This window comes from Zootoca vivipara, chromosome 3 (assembly GCF_963506605.1).
Source record: "Zootoca vivipara chromosome 3, rZooViv1.1, whole genome shotgun sequence".
Classification (NCBI taxonomy): domain Eukaryota; kingdom Metazoa; phylum Chordata; class Lepidosauria; order Squamata; family Lacertidae; genus Zootoca; species Zootoca vivipara.
In genome coordinates this window covers 76,862,566-76,877,261 of record NC_083278.1, presented here as the reverse complement: position 1 = coordinate 76,877,261, position 14,696 = coordinate 76,862,566, and the positions used below count along the sequence as shown (strand labels likewise).

The 14,696-nt window shown below is 38.6% G+C and overlaps 1 protein-coding gene across 2 annotated transcripts in view; it reads left to right on the top strand.

Annotated features, from left to right (window-relative positions):
* PLD5 (phospholipase D family member 5) overlaps window positions 1–13,885 on the top strand; it is a 56,706-nt gene extending 42,821 nt beyond the window's left edge. For both annotated transcript variants that reach the window (XM_035110554.2, XM_035110555.2), the window contains 5 exons: window positions 6,207–6,404; window positions 9,074–9,213; window positions 11,003–11,168; window positions 11,453–11,567; window positions 11,917–13,885. In XM_035110554.2, the coding sequence (XP_034966445.2) occupies window positions 6,207–6,404; window positions 9,074–9,213; window positions 11,003–11,168; window positions 11,453–11,567; window positions 11,917–12,149 (852 nt within the window). In that variant the 3' untranslated portion in view covers window positions 12,150–13,885. The remainder of the gene's footprint in view (window positions 1–6,206; window positions 6,405–9,073; window positions 9,214–11,002; window positions 11,169–11,452; window positions 11,568–11,916) is intronic.
* The last annotated feature ends 811 nt before the right edge of the window (window positions 13,886–14,696 follow it).

Sequence of the window (14,696 nt, the reverse complement as noted above, 5' to 3'; positions counted from 1 at the left end):
TGATATTCTCCAAACTTCTGAGATGAGATGACTCTTGATCAAGTCCCCTGGGTGAGGTATGAATGCCGGCTGTTTCTTATCTTCATGGGTAAAGGTAAAGGGACCCCTGACCATTGGGTCCAGTCGTGACCGACTCTGGGGTTGCGCGCTCATCTCGCATTATTGGCCGAGGGAGCCGGCGTATAGCTTCCAGGTCATGTGGCCAGCATGACAAAGCCGCTTCTGGCAAACCAGAGCAGCACATGGAAACACCGTTTACCTTCCCGCTGTAGCGGTTCCTATTTATCTACTTGCATTTTGACATGCTTTCGAACTGCTAGGTTGGCAGGAGCTGGGACCAAGCAACGGGAGCTCACCCCGTCACAGGGATTCGAACCGCCGACCTTCTGATCAGCAAGCCTTAGGCTCAGTGGTTTAACCACAGCACCACCTGGGTCCCTTCATATCTTCATAGGTAGCAACCACAAAAAGAGGCTTCCTATTTGACCTAATAGGACAAGGGTCCTGGAGCTCTGAGTAAGATTGTACAGAGCTGTGAATAGGAGAATGAATTTTCACTTCTCAGTGATTTGGTGCCTCACCAGCTTCTCCATCTCCATCTCCTTGTTCTTTACATTGACTCATTTTTTTCTGAAATGGGAGGATGATCTAAAGCAGTCCCTTCTTTTGTTAATTTTCCATGCAATTAGAATGAAGGGGTGGCTTTAGTGTATGCTATTATCATTATTATTTGATGTAAGGCTCTCTTTTTGCCATTATGAGTAGAATTCTAATTTTCTCTGGCTGCCTACAAACCTCAACAAAACTGCAGGAGCTATAAACACTCACAATTGCCCAGTATTTTGAGAACTAGTCGTGCTTGAGAGGAGTGCAGATTGTATATGCCATTAAAAAATCTGCTTGTATAGAAGACTAATATAGAAATCAAAGTTTTCTGATCTCTTCTAATAAAAGGATCCATGTTTCCTCCAGTGTTGCTTGGTGACTCTATAAACTTAGGAAATGAGCTGGACTCTGTGATTTTGTTTTGTGCGAGCTTTATTATATGCTCTGACTCATCAAATAAAGTTTCCTTCAACGAATAAAAACTTTAAAGCAGTCCATCTTTAGCATGAAGTCTCACATGTAACTGAGCACAAGTGGCATGAAGTAAAAACCTCTTGAGCTTTTGGAATAGGGCTGGTTATAAATATACAAAACAATTCATCTCTCTATAATGTTTTCAAGCCAGAGTTTGCAATAAGATTTGTTAGCCAAGGCAGGATTTGTTCTGTTCAAGAGTGCTGCATCTTATCATTACAGAAATATAGATAGTGAAAAGAACGCTATATCAGTCTTTTACTGTTTTGAAGCTAATGAGTTTTTTGAAGTTATGAAAAGGCCCAGCTGGCTCTTTTAAGATAGGACATTAATGACAGCCAGCTGAACTAAGTTCTTTTTACTGTGCATCAAATAATACTGGGATTGAAAGGAACTATTTTTTCACATTTCCACTTAGGATACTGTTATGCTGGAATTTGATCCAGTATGACTATGATAATTTCACATATATCAATGTCTGTTTTCCAGTTTTGGAAAGACGAACTACCAAATTTATTTATTTAATTTCTATGCTGCCCTTCATCTGAAGATCACAGGATGGTTTACAGTAAAAAAAAAACCTCCACTCTCTCTCTCTCGTACTATCATATATATATATATATATATATATATATATATATATATATATATATATAAATGTTCCCACTGCATGCGCAGATGTAACACCCTTCCTCTGTAACCGCTGAACTGAATTCCAACAAATGTGGCCACAACGTTCCATAACCATCAGGGAGGGATCTGGCGTAAACATTTTTTCCAAAAAAGCACACCTTTCACACCTAAAATAATGATTAAACACAAAAAGTGGTGCCCAAATTATACATCACCAGCAGAAAGTCTGAAGACTCCAACAGCATCCAATAGAACGACAGATCGCACGCTGCTGCCTCCAAAGCCGCGCCACCAGATGACATCACAAAATTCCACAGCAACCAACTGAAAACAGGCCTTTTGCAGCAATAAGGCCCAATATTGCCCAGCAGACTGAATAGGCCACAGCAGACTAGGCTGCTTTCCAGACTAGGCCAAGTGGAGGTAGGGGCCTGCCTGTGGGGATGGGGGGCCAAATAGGGAAGCAGAGATAGGTAATGGGTCAGAACAAGGTGGGGGGAGACACAGGGATGAAACCTGCCCTCTCCACAGTATCTCGTCTCAGCTTTGCAGACTAGGCCACTTTCCGGACTAGGCCAAGTGGAGGTAGGGGCCTGCCTGGGTGGGCCGAATAGGTCATAGGTTGGGACAGGGTGGGCCCAATCACAGGGATGAACCAGGAGGTGGGGGGGAGGGACAGAACAGGGTTGGGGGGGGAGACACAGGGATGTGCCTATGTAAACATAACACATGAAAAACAGGGGGACTCTGAAGGTGAGGGGACTCTGAAGTGGGACTCTGAGCCTCCATTTAACAAACTGAGCCACCGCAACGCATGGCAGGGCCAACTAGTAATAACATAAAAAACAATAATAACAACGCTTTGAACAACAGTGTAAATTCTGTGCCTTGAAATTATAATCAGGTCATTGCTATACTGCTTGATCAGTTTAGTTTATTCATTATAATAGTTTATATATATTGTAAGGACACCAGAAATGTAATATGGATGATTGGCTTCCCAAATTGACCAGACGAAATCTCAGGCAGTTGTACATATTATAAAACAGATTTATTAAAACATTTATTGCAATAAATGGTGGCAGTGAGAATGAGTTTCTCATTCTGCCCGACCCATGGGCATACACAGAGTGCCTTTATAACAAAACTTACCCCAGCGCCACCCCCATGTAAATTACAAAGCTTATACAGGATGTGCTCTTGTGGTTTATGCTAGACAGGATGGAACAAAGGAACAAAATGTGGTGTAGCTAGAATTTCTTAGAAGTGCTGTGTGTGGTTAGATCTTTGCATTAGATGTGCAAACATGCTGTGCCTGTAAACAGAGAGATTTAGAATTGAATATACAAAATGGAGTTCTTCTTGCTCTCCTGCGTGGCCTGACAAGGATTATTCTGGCCCTGGTCATTGCCACCCTATAATATAAACTATTATATATATATAATAGCATGCCTTGGAATGCTAAATAACAACAGATTTATGAATGGTTATTGTAATCTGCTAGTTTTAGGACTATGCACACCACCGCCCACAACCCAAGATCCCAACCTGACCTGGGGAACACCTGTTCTTCCCTGGAATGTCCTGTTTTGATGGCAGAAGGGAAACCTCTGTGCTAGAAGAGTCACAGAGGCTTCACTCTGTAGGCGGCAGCCAGCAGGTCTGGATGGAGGGACACCTATGCCCAGTTGACACTCCCTACCCAAGAGCTTTTGGATTCCAACCGTAGACTAGGTCCTACCCATCATATACACATGGACTGCACAACTATGTATTTCTCCTAATTCCAGGGTGACTGTGAGGTTGCAATTGAGGTTTTCATAATTGTGGCCATTAATCCCCCATAAAGTATTTCAAAGAACTATAATTAGACAGTGCTTAAATTTTTAATTAATGCAAGCATTATATCATTCCCATGATGGATGGCTCCATTCCAGCTCTGAAATCAAAATTAGAATTACGAAATGAGAGATCGGCTTGTCTACTACAGGTTGTATTGGCAACATGCATGATGGCAAGAAAACCTCTGATCAGCTTTTAAAAAATACATAAAAGCATTAAAATTATCTATAAAAACAGTGAAAAACAGGTATGTAAAAATATTCAAAAGTGGATTAAAATAAACAGTAGCTAAAGAAAAATAAAGCACATGTCTGGATAGGTTTGCATAAAATGAGTTGCATAAAATAAAAATTCCACCAGATGTGGCTTTTCCAGTTATTGCAATTAGGAGGTGTTAGACTTCATGAAATTTTCTGTTCTATGCAATTTTTAAAAAGTACAGACCTAAGTTCAACATTGGACGCGGGTGGTGCTGTGGTCTAAACCACAGAGCCTAGGGCTTGCTGATCAGAAGGTCAGCGGTTCGAATCCCTGCGACGGGGTAAGGTCCCGTTGTTCGGTCCCAGCTCCTGCCAACCTAGCAGTTTGAAAGCACATCGGTAGATAAATAGGTATCACTACAAGCGGGAAGGTAAATGGCGTTTCCGTGTGCTGCTCTGGTTAGCCAGAAGCGGCTTTGTCATGCTGGCCACATGACCCGGAAGCTGTACGCCGGCTCCCTTGGCCAATAACGCGAGATGAGTGCCGCAACCCCAGAGTCGGTCACAACTGGACCTAATGGTCAGGGGTCCCTTTACCTTTACCTTTTAAATTCAACATGAGCTAGGCTACCATAATAAGCAAGCCTACCTTTAGGCTACAGTCTGGACCTGCTACCCCTAGATTTTCTACAGGATTCTTACCAGTGTTATTTCAAGTGATTTTTAAGCTGGTGTTCTCTCTCCGTTTTGATCATAGCTGCCAAGTTATCCCTTTTTTAAAGGGATTTTCCCTTATGCTGAATGGGCTTCCTCGCGAGAAAAGGGAAAACTTGGCAGCTATGGTTTTGATTTCAGCTGCAAGACATCACATTTCCCTTCTTCCTTTCTTTTTATCTACGGCTTATTACGGTTTTCACAGAATTACAATAGAAAAGTACAGTCCCTTATTCCTCCTCCTTTCTCCCCCCCCCCCCCGGTTCCCAGCATCCCTTCCTCCAACCTCATGCTCTTTCTCTCTCTCTTTGTCGCTACAGTATTTTCATCTCTCATATTCAGTTGTCTGATGCCCCGCAAGAGATTCAATTTCTTCCAGTCATTGTCTTGTGGACTCAGAAGTATGAAGCACTGGAAATGGAGCCACAGCTAATGAACAGAAATTGTTGTGAATGTGCTCATGCCTAAAGATTGAAAAGCAGCTTATCAGTCATGGTGCTGCTGCTTCTTGCATCAACTTTTAGTGGACTTTAGGGCAACATGCGACACCTCCCCCCAAAAAGGAACACATCAGCGTCATAGTGGTGGAATGTGGAACATAACATAACAGTCAGTGAAAAAACCTGACAAAACTCTGCCCCACCAACACAAAGCCTTGGTAGGCTGCAAAAGCCTTGGGAGAGTATATGGCCCGTTAGCAATGCGTTAGCAATCCATGGCTCTCTCTAAGTGCATGAAGATGACGTCTTACGCTATTTCTTGTGTTTGATAGTATTTGCAAAAAGTGTTGTGGAAAATACAGCATAGCAATATATGTGGGATGTAACCACAGCAATAAAACGAGAGTAGTATAAAGCTACAATAAATATAAGAAAAGGACTAAAAATGCAATCTAGCTGCTACAAGGGGAGAATAATACATATTTATTACTACTTAAATTAAAGTAATATACGATGCAGCTGTACACAGATGAAACGTTAGCTGATATTTATATTAATATATTCAACTTCCTTGGGGTTTTTATTCCAATCACAGTAGGTAGCAGGAAAAATAAAACATTTTGCATTCATATTTATATTGAAGAGGATTTTTTCAGTAGGCTTATGCTAAGAAAAGCAAACAGCATAGTATTTTCCCCCAGGAAACAGAAAGTAGATATAGAAGTTGATGCTAGTACATGATATTCAGTTGGTTCTCATAAAGAGCAGTAGTTTGGAGGATATAAAGGACTAGGCAATGAGTAATATGCAATTATTAATAAACATTATTATTATTATTATTATTATTATTATTATTATTATTAGTCATGTGTAGAAAATTTTCTTTCTTCCACCATGTTTCACTGGATATAAATTTAACTTTTTTAAAAAAAAATCAAATACTTGTGTTGTGTCCCAAGATCTACTTTGTTAAACCAGGACTCCCACATTATCAACACAAAATGTCATAGAATCATAGAGTTGGAAGAGACCACAAGGGCCATCCAGTCCAACCCCCTGCCAAGCAGGAAACACCATCAAAGTGTTAGCCATTCATGAAGAATACTTTCAATATTAACAATATATTTGAAACTTCTTTACAGTAAGGTGCTGGCCTAATATTGCATTTACTTCCATAGGGCACTCACACTTGAGACTATCTACTCAAAATAATGAACTTCTGACGAAATTATGTTGACCAGTTGAGATATTTTTGCTGGGCAATGTGCTCTCAATTATATGCACTTCTCCTTCACAGATGAAAGAGCTTGGAGTCATTGTATACAACTGCAGCTGCCTGGTGTTAGATTTACAAAAGATATTTGCCTTGTACAGCTCACTAAAATCCAAGAGCAAAATCCCACCTCTTTGGTCTAAGAGACTGTATGCAGTATATGGCACTGAAAATAAACTGGCTCTTGAGTTGAATGAAACCAAATCAGAAGTCTTTGTTTCGGTGAGTTGGTTTGTGTTGTTAGCTTTGGTTTTGTGTGCTTGTGCTCGTTGTTTATTATATTATTTTTAGACAGGTTGAGATGTTAAAGCCCTATGTAAGTTCAGATTGAATTAGTATTTTCACATGTCCTCTTAAATAACATCTGACTGGCTCACATCAACACCTTAGAACTTGGCTGCCACTGATCTCTGACGCAGTCTATATTTTTATTATTTAGAAGCTTTCCACAATTCCAATCTACAGCTGCCTTGCTAAAATGTGCTTAAGAAGAATTGAGATCTGTGATGTGTAACACACAAACTAACCACTTCCTGCTCTCTTCAGAACCCATTTAACCTTTTTTATAGCTTCAGAGAAGACTACAACCCAATGATTCAGGCATGGGGAGAGAGTATTAAAAACCTCATGGCCACAGGTTAGCCACCCTGATTTAAATCTAGCTATTTATTAATGACTGCTCCAATAGTCTCCCAGTGGCCAATTTTTTGTGGTACACCAGATTTGTCATTTTAAAAATGAAAATTATTTTATTTTTTAGTTATTCTAGGTTATTGATCCCATTGGTACTACTGTTATACAGAAGGTTTTTAAATTTGTCCATTTCAGAAACATTTTTTTTAGTTTTTTAAAGAAAACCTAATTGAGTTTTTTAAAGTTTTGGACCATTCTTGCAAATCCCAAAAAGCATTTTATAACCTCCTAAGACTTCCCAAATTGTCCATGCCCACTTCTACCCTTCTGCCATTCCCACTTTAACATGTGGCACCTGACTGAGCATAGGTCAATATGACCCTCAGCTTGAAAAAGATTACCAGTCCTGATTTAAATGAAGGCAATTTAATTCAGTGATTTAAATCAGCAAGAAAAGAGACTTATCCACCCGAACAAAAACATGTCAGATGCAATGTCTTCTACAGATCCCTTATAACCTCTCTTTTATTAGTTCTTAAGCAAGTAGAACCTGCAAAAATATGGTGTCTGGAGTGTTTCTGTCCCAGGGAGTCAGCAGTACCATTTCTAGAGTACTACATACAATCCCCGCCCCGCCCGGTTTTCTATTTGTTCCCCCTCCAGTCAGTCAGCAGTCTACATCTACTGAGAATGCTCAGTTATCATCAGGTTTTAAGTCCAACCACCTACAGAGGGCTTGTCCCCTGAAGAGTTGTTTTGTATTTTAGCAAGTTCAAGCCTGCTGATATCACCCTCCTATGTGAGGATGGTGCTAGTGTGGCTGCATAAGTACAGTCATACCTTGGAAGTCGAATAGCCTAGTTCTCGAATGTTTTGGCTCCCAAATGATCAAAACCCGGAAGTGACTGTTCCGGTTTTCAAACATTCTTTTGGAAGCCGAACATCCGACGGGGCTTCTGATTGGCTGCAGGAACTTACTGCAGCCAATCAGAAGCCGCAATTTGGTTTTCGAACATTTTGGAAGTCAAACGGACTTCTGGAATGGATTCCGTTCGACTTCCAAGATACGACTGTATCCACATTTAGAATTACAGATCTATAGACTTGGAAGGAGCCACAAGGATCCTCTAGCCCAGGCATCCCCAAACTGCGGCCCTCCAGATGTTTTGGCCTACAACTCCCACGATCCTTAGCTAACAGGACCAGTGGTCAGAGATGATGGGAATTGTAGTCCAAAACATTGTAGTCCAGAACACATTTCTGGATAAAAAAATCCACCAACAGTGTGCATACATTATCATGTGGTAAAGAATGCCAGCAAGAGTATTTTACCTTGTATGTCTGGACTACCTCTTTCTCCTTTTATGCTTTGTGGCTGCGATTTTAAGTCTGTGTGCTCTATCTTCAGCAACCATTGTGGTATAGTTGCTAAGCAACAGAAAATCATCTCTCTGATAAACACAAAAGAACATGTACTTTCTGTGTCAGGTCGTGGAAGCTGCTGACTGCTTTTCAGTATTAATGACTTTACTGTTTGAATTATTTATTATTGCATTATTATCACACAGACAGCCAGGGTGTAACATTGATATAGCTATGGCACACACCACACATGCCAGACTGGGTATAATTTTTGGAGACAAGGAAGAAAGGAAATGGAATAGAAGCTATTAAAAAAAAGTAACACAATGGAAAATGTAACAGAAGCTTGCCAGTTGCATTAAGCCAACAATAAATTTTTCAAGTTTCATAGAACAATGCCTTTCAACAGCAACAACTGTCATTATCTTGCTCAACATGTACCTGCAAATATAGATGGTTAGCCCTAATTTGAAAAATTATGGTTTTTGACAGTGGTTTGGTTGCAGTAGCTTCTGTGCAGGAATGTCAGGAAGTAACATGTTGTTTTAGCACTTAAAAAAATAGGATACACATTCTGGCTCTTTATGGGGGTCTGTTTAAAATGTAATGAATACAAAAAATCTGTTAGGTCTTTTGCTGGGTCTACTTGATCCTTCATTTCAGTATCAGAGATAAGGGTTGTATTTCATATTTGAAAAGGTTGGGCTGAATCCTATGGCACATCAGACAATAACTTCCTCAAATTAATTTGGATGTAACTGCTGAACTTTTTTTTTTAAAAAAATGAGGAAGTGTAATAGCTTTTGTATTAATTCTACACTGAAGAAAGATGAAAAAGCAAAATCATATCCTTTGTACAACTTCTGATATAATTTTCAGTCTTTTTATCTTCACAGAATTCTCCCAAACTCCTATGCCCTAAGGACAGGGTTTTGGATGTTGATGCTATCTATAGTGTTGTTGATAATGCACAACAATTTGTGTACATAGCTGTTATGGATTATCTGCCTATTATCAACATCACAAATCAAACAAGGTTGGTGAATACCAGAAATCTACATTTATCTGACAGTGTACCAATATATAAAAACTGTTGCTTCTGAAATCGACATATATTTAGAGATTTCCATGGGGCAAAGTCCATTAGATCAATTCTTCTCTTGGATGTCAATGAGTTTGCAAATATAAAATCTAGAGCAGGAAGTGATATGAATGTAATTGTTACAAATCATGTCTTCTCCTGAACAGAAATTGCTCAAATAGCATACTAGTTGAGAAGAGCACAATCATTTATTAGATATGAGTCTCTTAACATTAAACAAACAAACAAACAAATAGAAGATGATAGTTGAGCATCTCCAATACTTATCCACAGAAGACATGCAAATGTGTTTTTTTTATTGGGTCACCAGGCTGCCAAAAATGTTCCACAGCCAGAGAAAAATAGGCAACATGCCATTTGGCATGCCGTTTATTTCCCAAGCTTAAGTTCTCAATTAATTGTTTTTTCCTAACATGTTACTCATTTAAAATGGACAACTAGATTTTAAGCTTTCAACAGTTTAAAAGTTTTTCATCCTAGCAATGCATATACAGTACCATAATCTCCCCATCACAACCTGCCTATTAATAGTGACCACCTGTGGCAGAAGGATTTATTTTTCCATGCTGGGTGTGTAGTCCTTACATAAGGGCTATCTGCTTACTGCAGGCACCATGAAAAACTGTGGAGCCCTATGAACTACCAGCTTCTATTCCCCCATTTCAGTGCTTATGCACCTTCATATATTATAGCTATATATATATATATATATATATATATATATATATATATATATATATATGCAGTGGTGCACTCCCCATGGAATGCCCTTTCAGCAGATGTTAAGGAGATAAAGAAATACCAAAAAAATTATAAGACTTCTGATGGCAGCCCTGTATTGGGAAATTTTCAACGTTTGACGTTTGATTATATTTTAATATTTTGCTGGAAGCCACCCAGAGTAGCTGGGGAACCCCAGCCAGATGGGTGGGGTATAAATAATAAAATTATACACACACACACACACATATCCCCTAAAAATTGGGCAGGGATTTTTACTAGTTACTCTGCTCTACCCATACCCTGAGGTCATCTTGGGAGCTCTTCTCCCTGTGCCTTCTCAATCAGAAGTTTGAAGGTTGTCATAAGTGCTTTTTCAGCAGTGGCACTCGGCTACCGAGTTCTCTCCCTAGCAAAGCCCACCTAACACCCACATTGCTATCTTTTTTTGTGCCAAGTTAAGACCTTTTTTCTTTTCTTTCAGGTCTTTTAAGATCTGGTTTTAAGTTCCTATGGTATAGTAGTTTTAATCTATATATTTGGTGGCTACATAGATTATTTTATTGTGCTGGTTTTCAATTTCAGTTTTCACACTGGTTGTTTCTTAAGCTCATTGTGGTTTTATTGTACTATGGTTTTATTGATACATTTTTATTCTGTTTTTATTCGTATGACACCCAGACAATTTATTTTATGAGATTCTCATAAATAAATAAACGAAATAATAATTATCAGTTGGAAAGTTCCTTGCCAACCCTTTCATTCACTGGTATCTCACCACCTAGAGAGTTCCTAATGACATATGATACAGCTGGTGAATTATCCTTCTTGAATTCTAGTCCTCTGGCCAGTCATATAATGCAGAACTCTGTGTTCTGCTAACAGCTGCACCATAGTAGACCCAGCTGGATGAGGTTCTTGTTTTCTTTAGTTTTCCTTGAGTTAGCAAATCCTTTTTCTCTAAAAAAAATTATGTAAATAACATTGGATGCTCTTTCCCTAGGTATTGGCCATATTTGGATGGAAAGATAAGAGAAGCTCTGATTTTACGCAATATTAAAGTACGACTCCTCATAAGTTTATCAAAAGACACAAATCCACTCACATTTAACTTTGTTTCATCTCTTAAAGCAATTTGCACCGAAGTTTCTGGCTGTAGGTTAAAAGTTGTAAGTATTCCTCATGTTGTTTCTTATAAACCTAAAACAATTTCCAAGCAAATTTGTTCAGCTGCCTAGTTCAGCTCCACGTTTGACTTCAAATAACTGAATTCCATTTTGAAGCGGAATTCTTCTGTTTCAGTGTATCTGAAGAAGTGTGCATGCACACAAACGCTCATACCTATGACAAACTTAGTTGGTCTCTAAGGTGCTACTGGAAGGAATTTTTTATTTTTCCTTCTTCAGTGCAATCAACACATTATCTTTCACTAACTTGATATTCTTTAATGCAGAAATTCTTTGACCTTGAAGAAGAAAGTGCTTGTTATTTTAAGGAACAGAAGAACTCTTCCCTTCCTAAACTAAATCGCAACAAATATGTGGTGACTGACAAAGCAGCTTACATTGGTAAGTAAAGCATTGAATAATCTGATTCCAGGCTGTTGTTTATATATACAGTACAAATCTAAAATAACAACTGATTGCACAATTAAGAATGAGATAAACCTTGGCTTGTTGGTAAACATTAAATGCAAAAAATCAGAAATATATAGCAGTATCCATCACCCTCTCACCCTACTTGTGAGCCATTGAAAACATCATGCAGGAAAGTGAGGTCCAGCTACTTTTAGCATAGTGACATGCACAAAGGAAAGGATTTCAATGGAGAAAGGTGAGATTAAGAGCAATGGCTGTTCTAGAGAAAGCTTACACCCAATGTTAACATATCCTTGTATGTGCTTTCATTTATTTGCAGGTAATTTTGACTGGGTTGGGACCTATTTTAATCGTAATGCTGGAGCTGGCCTTGTCATCAAACAGACAGACACAGGAAACAAGACTAGCATCATCAAGCAACTGAAAGCTGTGTTTGAAAGGGATTGGTATTCAAATTATGCTAAAAGTTCGACCACAAAAATTCCAAACTGTTTAAGCTTCAAACATAACAAAGCAGTAGCAAATAAGACTGCCCAAAGCAATGTGAATTGAAGCCTGTTCTGCTGTTCACTGCAACTAATGGAGAAATAGAATGGGACTGATACTGATCTCCCCTTTCATATTTACAGACAATAGACTTTTTAAACAAAGCAAAAGAAAATTTATAGGAAAAAGCACACTTATATAAAATGTTCTTTAAACTATATTCTCTATACTGAATTATTTACAAATATTAGATTTGTTACTGCTGAAACTGAATGTCATTCCTGCTTTATTGTTGGTTTGGAGGTACCACATTTAAATTTAAAAGCATGCTTTGATACTTCGGTTTTAGAGTTATTCCTACCTCTCTTTTCTGATTAGCATAAACAAGGCAAGTTTGATTACTAAACAAAATTCTTAGATTGGTTGATATTAAAGTACAGATTTTACCCAAAGGAAAAGATACAGGTATAAGCAAGCTCTTTTTGATATATCTCCAGTATGTGACCATCCTGAAGCATTTTTTTGTTTCAGCATTATTGACCTGATTTATCCCATTATGCCCAGTCCAAATGTATTAAAATTTATTTATTTTCTTGCTTTGCTCCAATCATGATGCAAAGGGCACAAATGAATCAACTTTTAACTGTTCAGTCAATGGCATACTAGTCCAACTAACTCCGATTTCTGACAAATATTTTATTCTGATTCTCTTGCTTCATCACTGTAAGTAGGTATTTTTAAAATATTTTTTGTGTGTGTTTTTTTACACTGGGCAGCAATAGTGTGTATGTAATTTTCTTCTTCAAAGTAGCATATTTGTCAATTGTCAATTTGGGGGTAATGATTACCATTCGACTAAAGTAAACATGTAACTTTGTTTCTGTAGAACTAATATGTACCAGCATTCCTTTGGCTCACCTGCTTTGTTTTTCATGAAATAGGGCATTACCCAGCACAAGCACAGAGCCCATGCATGGAGGCTTCCCAAAGGTCTTGATAGAGTCCTGTTTCCTGCCCTCTCTGCCTATCCTGGCAGTGCAACAGATCATAAGAGAGAATGAGACATTTGAACATGTCCCCATTCTCTCTGTTACTTCTGCTCTCTCTGCCTATTGCAAATTACTTATGTTTGGAGCATGAGTAATTTACATGGTGTGGATGATGGATTGCTGGACAGAGATATGAGAAACATGCACAGACCTCCATTTCTCCTAGTGTCAAGCTGCCTTTGTACATACTCATCCGCATACATAGGTAGCTGGTAGGAGGTGTTGCAATCGTAGTGCAAATGCACTGTTTTCGTGATGTTTTGACGCACATCTGAAATGTCATCTTTTGAAAGCATTTAATGGGATACTGATTGAAATCAATTTGATTAAACAGATTTTGCTTACAGCCACTAGAGATTCTGTTAGCAAAGAAGCGTTGTGGATTCACTCATAAAATGGTGACCCTAGTGAGATGTTTCACTATTTAAATAGTCCTCTTATTACTATTTAGGTTACCTGGGGGAGGAGGTCCAAATGATTACAGTTTTATTTTCTTCCAGGTAAATGTCCTTAGGCTCAAGTTCTAGGCATCATTTTGGTTTAATTTACCAACCTTTCTTTCTTTACTTTTTTCACAATTTCTACCACAACATTTAGTTATTTTTCCCTTTAAATAACAGATTAATTTCCTAATATCCAATGCCATCAATGATGCCATTAATAAGTAGCAGTTTGTAAAATATCACAATTTGACCCTTAGAATTTCTGATTCTAAGAATCCAATTTGATTTTGAAATCATAGAGTGTGTCAGTCCTGACAAGATATTAAAATCTCTATCATCTATCTATCTATCTATCTATCTATCTATCTATCTATCTATCTAATCTGTACAAACATATGTTCACTTCTAGCACTGAAATGCATAGCTTAAAATGTAGATGCTAGCCCAGGCATCCCCAAACTTTGGCCCTCCAGATACTTTGGACTACAATTCCCATCATCCCTGACCACTGATCCTGTTAGCTAGGGATCATGGGAGTTGTAGGCCAAAACATCTGGAGGGCCGCAGTCTGGGGATGCCTGTGCTAGTCCATGGTAATCATTTTAGCACAGTTTCTCAGAGCAGATTCCCGCTACAAAAGGTGGACCAAAATTAATCTGTGTGACTCTCTCATCAAGTATCAACTAGTACCAGCAAGTCCAAATGTGCAATGTTCTTATTGTGGGAAGAAAATATGAATCATTATGACCCACGTGTGGGCTAAATAACAAAAGAATCAGCCACATGCCTGGATTCAAAATGCAGGGCTAATCTCACTTTCCAGCAGAAGAGAGCCCCCAGCAGCAGAGTTTGAATTCACAAAAGTCAAGCAGCAGTATAGTGTTAGAAATATAGGTTGTTAGACCCTTTTATCACATCTAGTCCACTTGCAAACAGCGCTCCACTCTTTTTACTCCCCTTGCAATGACCACACACTGTTAAGTAACTTTTAAATTCTTTAATTACAAAAGTTCCAAGGGTCAGATTTATGTATTTATCCAAGCAGCAGCAAGGGCGACATAGGCAGAATATTCTTTGGTACAAAATACAGAAAGATAGCTTCAAACATGTGTTCTAAGCTC